Source organism: Myiozetetes cayanensis, unplaced genomic scaffold (assembly GCF_022539395.1).
Source record: "Myiozetetes cayanensis isolate MyiCay16 unplaced genomic scaffold, myiCay2020 scf2-11, whole genome shotgun sequence".
NCBI classification, from domain to species: Eukaryota; Metazoa; Chordata; class Aves; order Passeriformes; family Tyrannidae; genus Myiozetetes; species Myiozetetes cayanensis.
Window position 1 is genome coordinate 108,514,778 of NW_026087411.1, and position 20,193 is coordinate 108,534,970.

Genomic DNA, 20,193 nt, shown 5'->3' on the forward strand with positions numbered 1-20,193 from the left:
GTACTGCTCCATGAGGTCACATGGTGCAGCACAGATGGGCAGTTGGAGCAGGTACCTCTGTATAAATCAGTTCTTTGCTGCAGACATGGCTGGAGCTTGTGTGCATGGACAATGCAGGGGAATCCACACAAATTTTTTCAGCCATCTTCTTTGCCTGTGGAGCATTTTAGCATTCACTGTTTCTAAAGTGCTGTCCATTCGGATAACACACAGCTGATAACATCCCTGAGCTGAATGTGTGTCATGGCCCTGTGTCTGGGTACAGTCCCACAGGGCTATTCCAGCTTCCTTTTCTGTGAACAGCATGAAAATCCAGCTCTGTGCTTGGCCTGATGCATCTCGGGTCCCATGTCTGTTCTGCTGCCACAGACCTGTGATTTGATGTCCCACATGTTTTGAGCCCTGAGGAGCAGTGGTGACCTCCCAAGCTTTGACAACTGCTTAGTCTTCTGTGTTTGACCTCTGGGCTTCACTGAGCATGCCTGTACTGATGAATAAAATAGAGCCGACCCCAGGAGTTCTCTACACCTTGACCAGGTTGGGGGTGCCCTGATCAACCTGATCTAGTGGGAGGCATCCCTGCCCATGGCAGGAGGCTTGGAACTAGATGATTTTAAAGGTTTCTTTCAGCCCAGGCTATTGTAGGATTTCATAATTCTATGATCCTATGACAATGGAACTCAATGCATCCTCCTGCTAAGTTGCAGAAATGACATTTGATGTTGCATGGTCCGAATATGGCTTAGAAATTAGCATGGACCACATCCTATTCCCAGCAGGCATTTTGGATGAAGTCATCTTGTTTTGAACATGAAGAGAGTTTAATGACATGAAGGTCACACTGTACCAGGTGAATGGTGTGTTTAATTTTCTTGCATCACAGTAACCACAGTTTACTTCTTCCAGAATATGTAAGAGTGAAGGTTAATGCCTCTTTTGTAATGTGTTTCTGTAAACAGTTTCAAGGATCAGATGATCTTTGTTTTATCTGTCACAAAATCTTCACAGGTCTAAACAAGGACACCAGAAGGACCACACACATTTCCCTTCCCAGGTTTCCTCATTGTTTAGGGCAATGAAACTGGTGAAGGTCAACTCCTTCAGGCAGCTGAAGGAGCTGAAAGTGAGTTCAGTCAGAAAAAGAGGAGGCTCAGGGTGGACCTCATTGCTTTCTGCAACTGCCTGTAAGAAGGCTGTAGAGAGTTGAGGGCCAGTCTTTCCTGCCATATCTCAGGTGAAAGGACGAGAGGAAATGACCTTAAGTTGCGCTGGGGGAGGTTCAGATTAGATATTAGAAACATTTTTTCTACTGCAAGAGTCCTCAGGCATTAGAATAAGTTTCCAGAGAGGAGGTGGTGGAATCACTGTCTGTGGAAACATTCAAGAAGCATCTGGATGTGGCACTTGGGGACATGGTTTAGGGGTGATTACGGTGGCGCTGGGTTGATAGTTGGACTAGTTGATCTTGAAAGTCTCTTCCAAACTTGACGATTCTGTGCCTGTATGATCACTTCAGGCACACTTTACTTGAAGGTCAGAGTCTGCTGATGAGGGTAGTCATCCTTCCTACGTGTGGATTCCTTTCCAGATCACAGCATCCCTCTTCCTCTACAACCAGGTGCTTGTTGCCAGCAGATAGCTGTAGATACTTTATATTTAGTCTCTGACCTTTCAGAACCGGCTAAACAAAACAGAACAAAACATCCTCAGGTGACATCAAGACCCCACTCAGGAAGAAGAATCCTTTCTGTCCCTGAAGACTATCAGCAGAAATACAAAATCTGAGGGTGGACATTGTCTGCATGCATAGCAGTGAGCACCAACCACTCCACTGCCTGCTTGGCCTGCAGGGAAGGAGGTAGGCTGGGTCTCAGACTTTGTGGCCAGGTAGATATCCCTGCTTTTTGCAGGGGTTTGCATTGGGTGACCTTTTAAAGGTCTCTTCTAACCCAAGCTATTCTGTGATGATATGAAGAGTCAGTCTGACTGTTCATGTCACTATGACGGCCAGATTTGGAGGGGGCACCTTCAGGTCTTGGGTGTTGAGCCATTCTCTGAAGGTGTAATGCTCTCCCAACTGCCCCCCTAGCTGTGGCTCTGTGAGCCCGTAAGAAGCTCACACAGACCACGCAGAGGGACAGACAAAAGAGGGGTTTATTTTGGGGCTGGGGGCTTATAAGGTTTTCAGGGGGATTAAAAAAGAACCAATTACAGTGTCAGGGTTCTACAGAAAAACCCAATCAGGTAAAGAGTTAATAGCCAATAGAAAATGGTTAACAAAGGCCAATGAGAAGACCTCAGGATATCTTCCCAGGACATTCCTGCATAAGAGTTCTTTGCAGGGGGTGTCGGGAAGGAGAAGCAGTGACTTTGCAAAAATACAGAAAAGCCATTTTAAGATATGTTTAAACAACATTAAAAACTTCTGTTTCTATAACATTTGAGCTGTTTTCTCCTTTTCCTTCACCAGTCCATCTCTGACAGGACTTCTTCCATCCTACATAGGGTAAATCCATTGCCACATGTCACCTCTGTCCTTTCATTCCTGTGATAGCAGATTTACAGCGTGGTACAAGCTGCATGAGGGCTGGTCCAAGACCCTGCTCTGCAAACTGCTGTGATTCCCCTTGAAAGAGCCTGAGAAACAAGTGAGATATCAGAGTTACCACTCATACCATTAGATGCCTGAGTCTGAATGATGTCCCAGCCATTTCACTCCTTTTATCAGCCTCCTATAGGGAGACCAGATTGATGACAGGTTTTGATTTCCAGCTCTGTGAAACTTGGCTGCAAATCAATACTTAGGTTCCTCCAAAGCTTGTGTTGCTGTTGGGAAACTGGGCAGGCAGTTCTTTGCATAAACTGCTGTACAAGCACAAAAGTGCCATTTCTTCTACATACTGTGTTTGTAATTAGTGTGCCTCTTTCACAATGGGCCTTACTTTGAACTCTATTAGTCTTAGACTTTCCATTACCTGGAACATAATTGGAAGTGAGTTATTTGCTCAAGGGTGAAGAAAATAGCTTTCATGCAAGACTTTTTTAAAAATACATATTTTTTCAGATAGGTTCTTTATTTTTCACAGAGAAAAGTCTGAAGCAACAAACATGGAAAGCTCTGACTAGACAGAACAGTGGTCCAGTTTTCACCCTTCACTGTAACATTGATTTTAATGTAACGGTAGAGGTGTAAACAAAGGGTCAATACAACAGATTTCTACATGGGACTTGCTGAAGTTCTTGCTGAACTGGGAGAAATTGGGGAACAAGGTTTACCTGAGAGTAAATGAGAATAATCTCCTGTCTTATTCCACTGAAACAGTTAATGCTTTGATCTTTGTTCAATTATTTGTTTGTACTCCCCCTGTGCCCAGGAGTTATGGGCATGAATCACAGACTTCTCCAGCCAGGGTGAGGTCAGTTTTAATACTCCAATATCTGATATATCTCCTATCAGCAGTCTGCATCTGGTAGTCAACAAGTTAACAACTATTTTTCTTCTCTAGCTGTTATGATCCCGTGCAGTTATTAGAGTTAGGGTAATTAAGGTGGATTACTTCAGATTTTTAGTAACGTGGATGGTTATTGGAATCACAGTTAATAACATCTTGTCACTATAACCTGAGCAGGTTGTGAGGTAGATTTTATCCTATGCAGTTGCACTGATAGGGATTAATTTTCCTTTGGAGGACTGGCAACTCTTATTTGTGAGCTGAGCAAATTCTGGAGAATGTGTCTTTATAGAGATGGGCAGTGGCTCTTCTGGTATGAACAGGGGTTATCCCAGCATGGGACAGAAGTGCTTTGAAGGATTGTGTTTATGAGTTTCTTTGCTGTTTACAGGGTCTCATAAACCATCCCTGCCTATATCCCCTTCAGGAAATTTGTTTGTTAAAGGTTTACTTGTTCAAAAGGTGTTCACAGCCTCTTTGTGTTGGATTAATCCTTTCATCTGATAAGATATCAGGGTTGGTGGGTTCAAGATATCCAGTGGAGGGAACAAATACTCAAATACAGAGCATTATATTCCACTTGAAAGAAGTGGCAACTTAAACTGAGTGCATGCCAGATAAAGGACCTGCCCTGGGTTCAAGTTGCTAGCAGCAAAGGTATGTGTTGAAGTCTTCACTTTTTTTCTAAGAGTCTTAAAAAAGAAGCCTAAAAATAGAGGTCCTACAGTATGAAGTGAGTTCCTTGGCAATCTGCATTTCCTACGGAATATGTGATAACAAACATTTTCAAACACATGGCAGGTTAAGATACGTCTCCATTTACACTTTTTAGGTGGCTGAATTCAGTAATTTTGAAATGTGAGAGATGTCAGTGGATGGGCCTTGCTACCCAAACAGGCAGAAACTGGACTGTGCTTGGCAAAGGCCACCAGAAAGAGGGAATTGCTGACCTTCCCAGAATGAACCCCTGGGGCTTGGCTGGGGTGGCAACCTGGTGAATCAGGTATTACAGGTAGTCAGGATCTGTCAGAGACCTGCCAGTCTGTTAGGGAGGTCTCATGGGAGTTCCAATTAGTCATGAAAAAATTTATGTAGTAATTGGTGGGTAGAATTTGATTCAGGATTGTTTAGCTCTATTAAATTTGGAATAAATGAGATAAGCTTTTTGGCCATCAATGTTCTACACCTGAATGTATACACATATATAATTTGCATGCTTGAAGCTCAGTCTTGCAAATAATTTTTGCAAGACTTGCACTAATGCAGGTATTTAGCTGAAGTGGTTAAACTGAGGGATGAATTTAGGTCTCATTTGTGATAGAGATATTCATAGAAGTGAATCTTAATAACACATGTGAAGAGTGGAAAGGAACAGATTGGTGTGCATGAAATGTCCTGGCTGAACATTTCATGAAGCCTAATAGAAACAAACTCTTAGCTTTAAAAAATTTGTGTTCTCTTAAAAAAAAAAAAAAAAAAAAAAAATCACTACTAAGTACTGGAAAGCTGCCACAAGCATCCAGCACTGCATATTCTCACAGTTTCTTTCCAGTGCTCCCAGACTGTAGCTGCAGGGCAAATTGCATAAGAGCATAGGGTAGGTGCTCAGTAACATCCTTGATGGGCTATAACAAAACCCTGGCATTGTTTTCCATGGTGTGTATCTGCTTTTATGTGGCGTCAGGAAAGTGACTATAATTTGCTGTTTCACAAAACTGGCAGTTATTCACAGTAGCAATTGTTGTAAGATTTGGGCTTGCAGTCCTTACTGTTCCCTCAGGATATGCATGGAAGCAAGATGATGCACGCTACGTGTTTTTCTACCAGAAAAATAAATAAAATAAAATACGTAAACCATGCAAAGAACTTTTCACAGTCTCCAAGCCAAGTGATTTAAAGCTTATGCTGTGTGTTAGAGAGGTTCTGCCTGTAAATGTACTTCTTTGAAAAAACAGGGGAGGTTTAATACTCTCATAATTAAAAAACATCTACGGGGTTTTTCCTCAAACTTTCCACTGTGCTCAGGAAGTCTCAGCCCCAAAGGAGGATGTCTCACAGGTTATGACCATGTGAATGGAAGGATTTATATTGAAAACAGTTTTGCCACTTTGTTCACAGATCCTTGGATTTCAAGTTTGTTAGTGTAGCCTGGCTTCTATAAGCCAAGTGCTGAACCACTGAGGAGCCAGTGATGAACCACGCTGAGTTCTGGATCTCAAAATAAATTGTGTTTTTGTTCAGTAAATACTGATCTGCATTCATCTGTATATAACTGAAGGGCATTTAGCACTGTAGCTGCCTTACACAGTTTTATTCACTCCCAGAATTTATTCCAATGCAACTGATAACCTTTCCTTGTGCAGGGTTTCCAGTTTGGATATCTCATGGGATCCTGGGAATTGCCACACTGAGTCAGTCATGTGACCAGACAAAGTTACTGCCTTAATGGCAGAGGTTACCAGCTGCTTTCTGATGACATTCCTCAGCCCCTGCTATCAAGGCACTGCTATCTTTTTGGGAAAAAATTCTAGCCCCTTGTCTAGTTCTCTGCTGTTTGATTGCAGAGAGGAAAAGCTGATGAACTGATAAAGAACTAGCACATGCTGTTGGTTAAGTAGCACTTAGATAAAAAGAAAATATTTTTGTACAGAGCATAGTTTTACTACTGTAATTACAAACATTTTTAATTAGGCAGGGAGAGCACCGGGAAAGAACCTCCTGGCTGTGCCTGCCAGCAGACACCAAGACAAAACAGGGGGGAACATCCAAGGGTATGCTGGTTGTGGTTTTTCTTAGAATTAGGGGTTTTTTGCTGTATCACTTTTCTGGTGCCTCACAGGTCACAGTGATCTGTGGACTACAGGAAGGGTGATATTGCTTCAGAGATGGGCACAGGAAATTCCTGAGGTGTCTGTCTTGGTCAGTAGTCTCAGAGGAGAAATGATATTCCTAATTCTTGGAATATAATGGTTGGATCATATCAGGCTAGCTGTTGGCTCAGATGCTGGAGCATGAGGCTTCTTATGCTTTATTCAAATATTTAGGCAATACAGTGTAGCTGTTGTTTTCCCTGGTACCTTCCTTTCCTGTCTGAGCTTCTGCTTCCCTGCCATCCCTTTCCCGTCCTCTGTGGAGGCTGGCATGGCTTCCCATCAGTTCTAGAGTGTTTCAGAACCTCTGGCCCTTTATTCCACCCCTTTCTCCTTACTTTTTCTTGGATATCCTTGCCCTGGCTGTCATTAAAGTGTCTCACAGTGATACCCAGTGCTCACCCACCACTGCTTCTGGGTGTGTAGTAATAAAGATCTCCAGGGGACACTTTCCCTGACAGTGCTTGTCTATACTTTTAACTGAAATTTAAGAGAGTATCTTCCTCCCCAAGTTTTATGGAATTGGTTGCTGTGACTTAGCAGATTCCTGATAACTTGCAAGGCTGGAACCACTCGGGTGTGTGTTGGCATCCTGAGCACAGAGACTCTGCCTTGCTGGTGAGCAATTCCTCATATGAGCAGTGCCCTGGTTCTGCATCAGCCACACTTGAACACACAGTACTTACTGCTCTGTTGGCATCCTCCTGGGAACCACATATTATGTCACATACTTTCCTGAAAAACAGATAAGCTGCACAAAGGACTTTCTGCCAAACTCTATAGCCTAAATAAGTCACAACAGTTCCTGTACTTTAGGAGTAATATAAAATAATAAAGTCCTGCAGTGTTAAATGCTTTATTAAAATGAGTGAACATGATGAGAAGAAATAGATATTGTGTCTAAGTGTGAAATTTAGCATTACTCTACTTTGATCCAAAGTTGAGTGGGTATACTTAGAGCACTGCATAAAATTACAGTTTGTAATAGGTCTCCTTTGAAGACACCAACAGAGTATCCTCTAAATGCCTAAGAAATCCATACATGAGTGGGCTGGTTTGTACCAATGGAAGTGTGTGACAGATGCAGGCCAAATACAGGGAATAGGGAAGACTGGCAGAATGAGCCTGACCTCCTACTGATCTTATTCTTCTGAGCCTTGTGGAGAAGAGATGCAGCTGTACTGCCAGAGAGGTCCTACAACTACAGCTGGCAGAAGGTCCCATGGGGGATGTAGCTGAGCATGCTGGAATTTGGACAAGACTCAGCTTGAGTCTCATCCTCCTCAAGATGAGCTATCCTGTGAAAACGGAGACTCTCCTGACTTTGGGAGCAGTCGGAAATCTGCCAGATAAAAGTAACTCTTTGTATCTCTTACAAGTCTTTCTTCCTTTTGATCCATCTTTCTTTCCAAGTAGAACATGTAGAGAGCAGACTGGTGCATGAGATGCTTTCCCCTGTGCCCTTTGGAGACCAAAAGCCACATCAAGCAGGAGATTTATGAGTTGCTGGCAATAGATGCTTCATATTTTGTTATTACATTTAAGATGATGAAAGAAGAACAATGACTTTCAAGGCCATGAAAGCAGTAGGAAAACTGCCTGTGGATAGATCGAGCACATGCATCACTGGGTAGAAATTAGTGTGTTTATAGCTTCAAATCCTGGTTTGGAAAGTTCAAGATAGAAGAAAAATATCTGAATAAAAGATGTGAGGCAGTTTGTAAGATTTCAGCTCAGATACACTCAGAAGAATAAATCCAAAGGTAACATTATGATTCATTAACTATCCCTAATTAGGCTCCTAAATTTAAGCAGACAGAATCTCCCCTGGAGGCTTTCAAAGGCACCCACCTTTCACTGTTGATGATACAGGGAGCTTAGGAACATAGCTTATTTAAGGAGGACTTCTTCCCTGGGTACCTACAGGGCATGCTTGGGTTGAGTTCCCAGATTAGGTAAACTGGATCTTTTAATAAGGTTTTTGCATATCTGGGCAGGCAGAAATCAGAGGAGTTGGGGAAGGTGCTCCTGCTGCCCTGTGCAGGAGGGGGAGAGGCTGGGAGGGAGCAGTGCTCATGCTTGTCTCTGCGCTGTGGAGTCTCAGTTGGAGGTGCATGGTTTCCTAAATCTCCTTCATCTCCTAAAGCCTCTCCCATCACTGGGCCAGATACCTGCGAGAGATTTCCCTGGGAGGAATGGTGAGACTGGGCTAATTCGTGTTGCATGGGCTTTGTTTCTTCGGCTGGAACCGTTTCCACTTCTGAAATCACTTCTCTGGTTGCAGCTGCATGAGAAAGAGATAAGCATGTCCTTTTCTGAGGAGACCAAACAAGAGAAAGGGTTGTCTGTATTATATTTATATTCTTATTGCACAACATTTCTGTAGTAGTTGCTGTCAGGAGATACAGTAAAGGACGAAGCATCTGGGCTGTTTGAGGAGGAGTCTTGGCAGAGTCTGTATGGGTTGTGTCAGGCATCCCAGCTTTTACTGCTTTCCACCAGTGCCAAAATCACCAGCAGAATAGATGGATTTCTGCTTCAGGCATTGTCTGGAGGGAGGGGCAGGGAGGAAGGCCCTGGCACAGGCTATGGGCTCAGGGAGGTGTAGGTGGCTTTGGTTATGACAGGGCTATTTTCCCAGACAGTCTCACTTCTTTCTGCATGGTGCTTGGAAGTGGACTTACTGTAATTGGCATGAGTCACTTCCTTGTTATTGGTGGTTTGGAACCACCGTGCATGGAAAACACTCCTGCAGCAGGCTGAGGAACTCCCTCTTTCTCTTGGGTTTTGCATTCGGTTTCAGGATTGCAGAATATTGATGCTGGGTGAAAAAAATGCTTTTTAAAAAATAACTGAAGGAGATGGAAGCTGAGGTGTGGACCACTTGCAACTGTTGAGCCTCTGCTCCTTTTTTTTTTTTTTTTTTGAGAAATGAAGGTTTTTCAAGGCAGTTTGTTGATCAAACCCCAAGTTTCAGACTTATCATCTGTTGCACATAGTCCCTTCATGTCTCCTGTTGTCTCCTGGGACCCTTTACACTTCTTGTGTAAACTGTACTATCTATTTACTCTAAATATGATATGGCTTTGCAGCCAAAGAAGAGAAATGATGATGTGTGCACTCAGCCTTTTCCATGGGGATGCTCATGGAGACATTTAAGAGCTGTAGGATCTGATGATCTCCTATTCAGTGATTATAGTTATATCTGACCAAAAAACCCCCTGCCTGAATGTCTGGTGTCAGGCCAGGACTTGAAGGTAGACTTTGGATGTCTGACATGACACAAAAAGAGGCAAAAACCTCTTTCAGTGTGATGCAAAAGGGGTTTTATTCACTTGAAAGGGACCCATCCAGCACTGAGCTATATAGGGCATGGGGAACTGGAAAGGGTTTCAACTTGTTCCTTGGCCATGTCTAAGACCCTTGGGAAAAAGCCAAAGGGGTAGGCTGTGCCTCAATTTACTTTTGATAGTCAAATTAGCATCTCCCACCCGTATTTCTAGCTACATATGTTGATGTTACTGTTGTCACCAGGTGCAGAGTCTTCATATGCGATTGTATTGTGTTATTTTGTGGTCTGGCACAGCCAAAATCTATTATAATTTTAATAAGTATTGTTGACTGACTGTTTAGTGAATCTAGGTTTTACAGCATATAAAACACTTTTAATTCTGCACTCTGAGAGAGCCACATACCATACATGTGTGCAAAGGAATTGCTTTCCTGTGATAACTCAGAATTATGAATGATCCCATTACAGGCTGAATGCCACGCATTTCCAAGTCTCAAACAAAAATCCTTCAGAGCTGTTCCTTGTAAAACCTGCAGTAGTTTATACTGGGTGTTTACTCACAGGAGGATTATTTTTTTTTATTATTTTAAAAATATTTGGAGCACCAACAGTTTCTGGCCCCAACCTGCCCAGATAAAAGGCTTGGGTTTAATTTTCCTTGGTGAGGGAGTCATGTTTTGTTCAAATTGCGCTCTGCTTCAAGCGGGCTCAGGAGGATTTGTTGAAGGTCCTGCAGATCTGCTTTAACCATTCTGAGCTTTGAGAGCAAACTTTGTGGGCTGGAAATGCACAGGCAAATATATAGTAGAGTACTGGAGAATGACAAGCCCCTTGCCTGTATGTTTTTAAATCTGAGCTTTCATTGATCCCCTGCAGTTGACTGATGTGTATATACAGTGAAGGTGGAGGTCATAGGATAATTGCTTCCTGGGAGTGGAAGTCTTTAAGCATGTTTAGGACTGAGCAAGCATCAGGAAACACCAAATGATCAAATTAGCAAAGAGAAGGAATGGTTTGAGTACTGAAAGGCTGAAATACAGTGAGCGTCAGCTTGTTTCCTTTCTTTGGCATAGACTCTCTCTCTGAGATCAGATAAATAATTTTCGTATTTAAACACTTTCAAAACTCTGTCCCTGAGCCAATTCCCCACCCATAAAATTTGGGGGTTATAGCATCCAATGTTTTGATTATGGAAATAATATATGTCCTTAAATTAAAACACTCAGCAACATATTTGAAAAGAATTCCTCAGAAAGAGCAATACTTCTCTGAAAATAATATTCTGTGGCAATTGGTTGAACACCCAGAACTGGAGTGTTTAAAACTAGATAGATTAACATAGTAGAAAACACAGCAAATTATCTTATTACAGCCTTTTAATATCTGAAGGAGGCCTACAAGAAATCTAGAGAGGAACTGTTTACAAGGACATGTAGTGATAGGACAAGGGGGAATGGGTTTAAACTGAAAAAGAGTATGTTTAAATTTGATATTAGGAGGAAATTCTTTACTGTGAGGGTGGTGAGGCACTGGAACAGGTTGTCCCAGAGAAGCTGCCCCATCCCTGGAAGTGTTTAAGGACACGTTGGATGGGGCCTGCAGCAATCTGATGTAGTGGAAGATGTCGCTGCCCATGGCAGGGGTGTTGGACTAGATCATTTTTAGGGTTCCTTCCAAACCAGTCCATTCTATCATTCTGTGCTCCTGATGAACAGAGGGGAGGTATCAGCTGGCCTTTTCCTTCTCTTAGCGCTGTAATTCAGAATGTTGCTGTTTGCAGACACAGTAACTTTTTCTTTTCATCAGCCCTCGTTTTTCTGGCCACACAAGAGAGTGCTTGTGTGAAAATCCCAGGAGAAGGAGTCTCCACCAAGTACAAATAAGGATACTGTCAGCAGCACCAGCATGTGCCTTTTCACACTGCCCTGCTGGTTGCTTGTACTGACTCTGATGGATCTGCTCTGCCCATGAGAGCACACTTGATTTTCCTTTATCCTTATTCCTGCCGGGGGAGGGAGAGGGGAGAAGAGGGGAGAAGGCAGTGGAGGAGAGGTTTTGTTGTGAGATTGGTACCATTAATTCATTGCAAATGGGTATTGCAGGTCTTAGTTTGGGAGCTGGTATAAATTATTGCTAACATGATGTTGATTCAGACAGATGAGCAGTGGGAGCTGGTAGCTAGGATTGCTTTTAAAGCAGACACTGAGGGATTATATAAGGACCTGAAAACCTGTAATGTCAGAGGAATGGAACCTGCTGTTCCAAAAGCTGCCTTGCAGATTTATAGCCTAGAACCAACTTCTGCAGGTGCCTTCACAGAGTGTCACAGTGATGGCGACACTTTGCTCTCCAGATCAAGTCCCAGCTGACGTGAAGTCCATGTGGTGATGCCTCAGCTGGACCCCAGGGTGGGTGGCAGAGCAGGGCTTGGGATTGGAAAATTACATTTCTGCCTGTGCTGTTCAGCTGCCCAGCATGAGTTACTGTAGAATTTTATTTTTTGGATAAATACCCACATCTCAAGGCTGCCTGCTACTCTCTGAGAGACTGAAAGTCCCCAGAGGTCCCTAGAACAACTCTTCCCTTCCATATTATCCCTGCTCATTTCTCGTGTGCATTTTCAGGTGCAGGGCTCCTGACTATGAGGTGTGTTAACACTTTGATTGAATCCCTCTTTCTTCCCCTCTTGTCCACATACATCACTCGTTTTGCTGACTGAGTTGCTTTAACTTCTCTGCTTGATTGAATGGAGCAGGCCAAGTGCCAACTCTTTCCTGCCAGGATTTCTGCACTTAATACTGAGATAAGACTAAAATCCCAGGTACTTTTTTTTTTTCTTGTGGTTTTAATAATAAATAACTTTTCTTGACATCTTGCTTCAAATCATGCCATGCTTTGTGTCAGATGCGCTCCCCTCTGGAGAATTTAAGGAGGGCATTTCAAAGGAACCAGATGTTTAACCTTTCTCGTGGAGTTGGCTGCTACACAGGAGCTAACTGGAAATTGTGAGGTGTTTTACACTTGAGAAAGGCTTTCCATTTCACAGTCTTTCTAAATCAAAAGAAAGCTGTGTATTGGCTGAGCATCACATAAACCAGAAAAAGAACAGACTTGCAGCATGCCATCTCTCTGTTTACTCTTTGCAAAGATGGGCCTTTCCTGGCAAAATGTCCTCAAGATGTTTATATGGAGTCCACAGAGAAAAATGATCCCTTGAAATGGAAAAGTCCAAGGTTATGTGCTGTAGACATCCTGTATTGCACTAAGTTGCTTCCAGGGTTTTAAACTGATGTAGTTGCTGAAGTGAAGACAAGCGCCTCTTAGGATTTTTGAAAGTCCCAAAGGGTGTGCTAATCATGGATGTTAAGCACACGCCTGCTTTTGGGAATCTGTCCTCACAACCACCTGTGTTTTAAGGCTTGATAGTCTTCTTACTTCCTCAGCTAACCCAAAGAGATGAGAGCACAGCCCTACTCCAGTAAGGCTCTGTGACAATAAATAGTCTCTATGAATTCTTCCTCCTTAATACTTGTCCATTTCTACTCTTCCTTGGGATGCTGTTGATGAGTTGCCAACTGATTTAGCAATGTTTGCTTTACCTGACTCATCCCCTCATCCTGTGGGTAGCATTTGAATGGTGGTGGTACAGATGCCAAGGTGGAAAGGCCATAACTCAATTCCCTGGGTGCGCTTAGATGATATTAAATGTAGAAAAGATGGTGTTTCTTTCCCCTGCTTGACTCAAATGTTTAAGTGTCTGGTGCTGTCACATTTTCTAAGAAAGATTCAGGCCCACCAAGCCTGTGTTGTGCCCAGGAGATGGTCATGAGTGCTGGGAGGTGAAAGATGTTTATGAAAAAAAGTAAGTCTGAAACATGAAAGACTCATCAAAACCTGCTAAAAAAATTCTATGTCCCTTTTGCTTCATTTTCTTCACTGGATGTCTATCAGTGGGATACTGGGATGCAGTTTGGATGAAACCTGTGTAAAGCAAAACTGTCTTGTGTCTTTTAAATGCCTTTCAAGTCCTCAGTCTGAGATACAGCAATAGGGTACTTTACTTTTGGAGGGTGCTGAGGTCTGTGCCCTCTGGCTCCCTTTGGGTGCCTCAAATTAGGCACCCAGACTGCAGTTCTCCCAGATTGTGGATTGCAGGATAACCTCTGTTCTACCCACCTCCTCCCCAGACTCTCTGATATTTCCCTGGCACAGGTATCCTCCTCGCTCCTGTCTAGTTCCTACCAGGGTTTGTGTTTCTTTTTCTGCCTTCCAACAGTTGCCAATTCAGGTTTCACTGGAAACCACTGTGCCAGCTCTTTGATATTCAGAAGCTGTGGGGTTTTCTGGCTGTTTCCTGACCTAGCATGACTCTACTAATAACACAAGAACTTCAGCACTGATGTCCTGGCAGCCTAAAACAGGAGGTCAGTCTGTAAATCTAGTTACAATTTTCTTTGCCTCAGCAAAGGCAGTAAGTCGAACATAATGTAAACAAGGTGGTTGGATCACTTCACCCACCAGTAGTAATGTGGTGGGTGATGCAGGCAAATTTAATGGACATGATTAAATCTCCTGTTCCAGTCTGGCAGCTGATTAGCTGCAGGGGGCAAGCAGGAATTTCCTTTCTGCTCTGGAGTTGCACACTTTCCAAGCCCTCCTTCATAGAATCATTCATGCTTCTGCCAAGTATCTCTGAATGCTTTGCATTTTTAATTATACTTCTTAATGCCCCTGGGAGGAGTGGAGATGAGAGATAGTATGATCCCAAATGGAGCCATGGGGCAACTGAGGCACTGGGAGGTGGCAGCCTGCTTGGAATGAGAGAGGTTGGTGCCGTTAGACTTGGAAAGGAGAGATGAACATCCCAGAAACCTTCTCTTGTAGTTCATGTTGGTCTACTGAAATCGTGCCTGGTTCTTAACAGTCTGTGTCTTTAACACACTTAAGTCTTGGTTGTCTGCTTTTATGTATATATTAGTATATAGGTCACTGACGGGGAAAATAAATCTTTCTCTTCTGGAAGTTTTAATTTATTTTTGTCTTTCATGCACTCTCTTCCTCTGATTTCTGAACAGAATGGCCTGTATACATGTCTCTTCCCTTTGTGTGGAGAAGCACTTTGCTCTGAAATAGCCTGGGGTGTTGGCTGTGGCTGAGGCAGAGAACTGGTTTCAACTCTGTAAATGACTCTGTGCTTTGTCCCTATGGGGGAAATTCGTGAACTTACTGTGTGGGTTCACCTTCAGTGGCTGTACCTGGAGATAGCTACACAAGCTTTGATTTCTTTACTTGGATATACAGCTGAAGAACTGGCCTTGCAGCATCAAGGAGGAGAAAATACTCTTCTTATTGAGGCACGCTTTGGTCCAAAGAAGAGACCATAGATGTCAAAAAAACTGTCACATATTAACTCATCATCTTGCCTGCATATTGCTAATGCTGTGGCTGACAAAACACAGAGAACAGTAGGGATTAGCTGAGTCTTCACCCTGCTCAGGATGGTGGGAGTGAGCCTTTCACAGTGTACTTACAGCCCTAAAGTCCAATGGGGAACAGTGTATTTTGGATCTCACAGGGTGGGAAGCGTTTCTTACAGGTGGGATTTTTTACTTTCATGGTAAAGTATAGTGATTTAAGCTTTATGTTTTCATGTGAACAGCATCCTCTAGAGTCTGATTTTGTGAATCTGGAGTGGACAGAAAGCTTTGATGTTCAGTCTTGAGCTAGCAACTTCATGGCTGGAGAAAGGCAGTGTTTCAGGCATAGCCTATAGCCCCCACTGCTATAGGGCATCCTGTCCAGCCCACTGTCATGGTAGGAATAGAGGTGTCTATCTGAAGTCCTCTGAAGCGTAGGGTTGAGGCCAAAGTCTATCTTACTAGGCATTTAAGTTTCAAAGATGTGTGTCTAAATAAAACATCTGAATCTGATCCTTAGCCTAGTCTCAAGGCTTAATTGTAAATAAACAGTATCCTAATCACTTTATAGTTTCCAGCATTCTCTCACTGAATGTCTTTGGGCTGGCACTTGGAGAGAATTCATCATAGTGGAAGATGAATTTCTGTTTGAGCTGCACACTGTGTAGTTAAGTATCAGCTGAGCCCGTAGTATAATGTGACAATTCTTGTTCTGACCTGCTGAAATAACTCACTCTAACAACTGTGCTCTTCTTGCTCCTCTCTTTCAGTTCCAAAGAAGCTTCTTCATGAAACTCAGCCAAGACCAATCAATTACCAAGGATATCAGAAGCCACATTTTCCATTGCAGCCAAGAGTGTTTGATCCTGATGTTATAGGGGACGGTGTGTTCCTTTCTGATGTCTCTCCTTCCAATATAGGACGAGCTCTCCCAGGTAGCTGTGACTACTGTGATATTACCCCAAACCTAACTGTGTTGTGATAACTGTTCCTTTCTATCCCCTCTTATCTGGATTTCTCTGCTGTGCCCAAACCCCATCCATGTCATAGCCAGGAAGGGAAGCTTTGATGCGTGATCAGTGACGGGTTAAAGTGAACTGTGGAACTGTTCAAGAAGCACTGAGTTTCCTGAAATAGCAGTCGTGGCCATGCATGTCAAAACTCATCACAGAAATACTTTGCAGACCTGTCTAATACAGTGGTAAAAAAAAAACAAACAACAAACAGAGGGCAGAGACAGTAGATCTGCCTCACAGGGGACAGAGAAGTTTTCAACTGAGCTTTGAAATATGATGCTATTTTCATAAAATGCAAAGTGAAGAGGTATGAACAAAGTCTCAGCTATCTATAGGGGTAGGTGAGTAGGAGGAAGAGGTGGTGTATGAATAAGAGAAGAGCACAGGTGAGCATGTACTGGGTTACTCAGTGGTTTTGCATTGTTTCCTAACATGCAGTGGATGGTCTAGGACACTACTGAAATTCCCAGCCTGTGCTCCCAGAGACTCAGCTCTAGGGTGGGTATGGGCAAAGCTACCTTGTCTCTGCCTACACTCCTGGCAAAGTCAATCCAAAGCTTGAATAGTCAATCCACAAACAATTAAGAACTGGCAATAACAGATTTGTCCCTCTGGAAGCCTTCACTGAAATATCGCCAAGGAAAAGAATTCTGAGTTAGCCCTAAACAAATATTGTGATCCTGGAGATACTTTTAAGCAAGAAAAAAGATATCCTGAACTCATTTTCATTCATCTAAACATTTCACTTCCAGAAGTGACACCTTTTACTTAGTTTTCACATTGTTTATTGATTCATTTTCAAAATATGCACCACTTCTCAAACAAAGATGTCATTTTGAAATTAGAAGCTAAAAAATGTTTGAAAAATAACAAAGAAAATACTTGGACATTTTCCTTTTTGTTTCTCTTATTAAAACTATTTGCTAAAGTCAGCCTGGTATCATGAATAACGTCTCCTATATTTATACTGTGGTGTTGGGCAAATTACTGCTGGCTGAAATAATTTTACTCAACTTTGGTTTAAATTCACAGATAAACCATTCAAGTGACTGGGAACAGCTAAGAATGGTGAAGAGAAAACCAATAGTAGTGAGCTGATTAGGCATTAGACAAGTTACCCAAGCTATCAAGGAGGAAAGGGGATGTCTTCTATTATGGTCCTGGAGTGAATTGCAGGACCAGGGAACCACATAGTGTAGCAACACAAGGCCCTTGTGAAATTGTGTGTGTTTGTTTTTTCCTCCTGCATAGGTCCAGTTATTTTCTGTCTTCCATGTCTGTGCTTGCACAATCCTGCCAACAATAAAACCAGTTCTGTGGTTTTGTGGTGTTCTTTGCTGGAGTTTAGTGTGTGCAGATGAGTATTCATTTGAAAACTGGTTTGATTGCATCTCTTCTTTAGACAAGTTAGAAGTTAAAAAAAAAAAAAGGGCTCTTCTCACTTGAGAGGAGTTATCCCTCTGTCTCTTAAAAACACTATTGTTGAACAGTGTGGTTTACAAGGGATGCTTCATACCCAGCAGGGGTGTCCATCTGACATATGGCTATGAAATATATAAGAGATTATATCCTGGAGGTGCCCTTCATTTATTGTGAAGGGATTAACCAGTTCAGAGCCAGACCTCAGTAAGGAGACATCTCAGGCAAGATCAGTTATCCCCATATAAATGTGTCATTTGTGATGACCTGGGATGTTTATTTGGCTTCTAGAAGGGTGAGTTTCACCTATGCCCCTTCTCATGCCTGTCATCTCTGCATGGATGTCCTCCTGACCCTGGGGTGTCTTAGATGTCTATGTATGAGCAAGTCCATCAAGCTTTAAGTGTCTGCTACAGGGAGAGCTGAAGGGCTTTCTGTTATCCCTCAACTAATAGCAGGATTTCATTGCCTACTTTTAGATGCATGGTGTGACTTGAAGTGCTCTGAAGTGTCCAGGTTTTAGTTTCAGTTTTCAGAATTGCAATATTTACCCTGCTTCTGGGGATTTCTTTGGAACAATGGTAGGGAAAAGTTCAACCACTAGTACAGACAGATTTACCAGACAGGGAGAATAAAGGAAAGATTAGAATGCATGTTAGTGCCTACATCTGAATTAAAAGAGTTTTTTAAAACTTTGCCCTTGATCTTCTGTGTCCCATTGCCTCCATTCGCACAAGTGATCCGCAGGCATCTCTCCTCTCCTAAAGCAAGAGGTTCTTGGAATATTTTACCCGTTGGGATATGAGCCACCCACGTTTAAAAACTTTGCTTGAAGGCCAGTCATTAACACCTTGGTGGCCTTTAACATGTAGCTTTCCCGAGGCCATGCAGCTATTCAGTGGCAGAAATGCAGCTGCACCCTCATTCCTTGGGGCTGATCCCTTACAGTGACGCCTGTACAACCATCCCCACTGCTTCTCCTCTGAGGTAAATGAGGAGCTGGCATCACAGCATGCACGATCATGCACTCAGTCCCTCTCCATCCAGTATTACCTGTTCTCTTTGTCGCCCCTCACTTTCTGTTGCTGCATCCTGGCACCCACAGCAGGAAGCTGAAGGTGACGTCTCACGCTGCTGGGTTTGCAGGGAGAGGAGACAGATCAGGCAGCCAATGAACAGAGACCATCTCTCATCGTGACTGCTGACAGAATGTCTTTGCATGCATCATACTGGTGGCATAACTGGAGATGGAACTGGCAGTTCCCTCAGTTTAATACCTGCAGATAAGTGGGAGCCTGGTGCGAGCCTGATTTTACAGAGTGATGCTTGCTTTTGTTCAGACACCCAGGGAAGGGAGCCTGAAAATCTGTAATAACAGTAGTTAAACACTCACATGGGTGACAGAGCTGCATCCTTTGCGCTGACTTTTTCCTGTGTTGAAAACAATTAGTGTTTTGTCTGCAGGGGGTGTCTGCCTGTAGACCAAGGTGAGGGGAGCCCTCAACAGTGAGCTGATAAGATCTGAAAGGGTCTCTTTGAGCCTCCTGGAATGAGCTGCCTCCTTAGCTTCAGTCTTCAACAAATAAAATCAAATCATTAACCCATGTTCACTCACCTCTCCAAAGGGGAAATGGTGTCTGGGTGAAACACAATACGAGCAGGCTTCTGAGGGAAGTCATAAACCAAGGTCTGCCCTTCCCCACAAAGGCTGGAGGGAAAACACGTCTGTTTGCCAGGTGTGGATGGGTCACTACAGTGTGGCACTGGTAGAGGGTTGCTGGCTCTGCCTGTGTTTCCCAGTCCTCCTTAGGAGCTTAGCTGAACCCACTGTTGATAAAGGCTCCTTTGATTTACATAAAAGAAAAGAATCCTGATTATGTATTTGCCGTAGAGTAGATGGGAGTGTCTAAGTGGTGACATGAAAAAGCAGGAGATGGGGGAGAGAAGATGATGCCTGGATGCAGGCAGGATATGTGTTCATCTGAAGCTGCTTGAGAAGGTTTAGGGCAAATCTGTGTGGCTTGCTGTTGAGCAGCTCCAGAACACAGATCCTGACCTGGTGGGGATAGGACAGGATAGGGCTGGGCCACGTTCATCGTTCCTCATTCCATTTCTGTTTCAAAGCAGAGAAGAAGAAAGGAAGATCAGCCACTTTCTACCCTCTAGACAACACCCCGCTCCTGCTTCCTGTGGATGAGACACAACTGCCGGTGCTCACCAGCAGCATGGAGCCTGTGGGCGTCAGCACGGAGATGGCCCTGCTCAGCAACATCCTGGCAGCCTATGCCTTCATCACAGGTAGGTCTTGTGGCTGCCATCTCTCTGGGCTCTTGCAAGCTTTTTGTAGACCCTCATTTTGCAGTCACCTGAGGCTAAATCTGCCTCTTTGAGCTGTTTGTGTATTTCATTCGTTTCTCAGTAAACTCTCCCTGGAAAGACCTGACCGGGGCAGCTCTAGCAGACAGTACATATACCAGAGTTTGTTGTGCACTGCTTTCCACTGGATTTACTCTCATCTACAGTTAAATACAATGTAATCTTACATGTGGTATTACTCCTAATGCTTCATTTTCCTGGAGATCAAAGCCTGGCTCATTAGGGAGGTAAGCCTGTTGTCTCATAATTTGGAAAATAAGCAGCACTCAGAACATTACATTGCTTAAGAGAATTTGGCTTATCTTCAGTAGAAGTGTGAAGATGAAGTAACTTGAGAGTCTACTTAATTGA

General features: G+C 43.2%; 1 protein-coding gene across 3 annotated transcripts in view; it reads left to right on the forward strand.

The window, feature by feature from the left end:
• The window catches only part of EVA1A (eva-1 homolog A, regulator of programmed cell death), a 205,919-nt gene that overhangs the window by 177,631 nt on the left and 8,095 nt on the right, over positions 1–20,193 (forward strand). For 2 of the 3 annotated variants that reach the window (XM_050315447.1, XM_050315449.1), the window contains 2 exons: positions 15,802–15,966; positions 19,591–19,764. In XM_050315447.1, coding sequence (XP_050171404.1) covers positions 15,802–15,966; positions 19,591–19,764 — 339 coding nt within the window. The remainder of the gene's footprint in view (positions 1–15,801; positions 15,967–19,590; positions 19,765–20,193) is intronic. The other variant, XM_050315448.1, reaches the window with a different exon arrangement.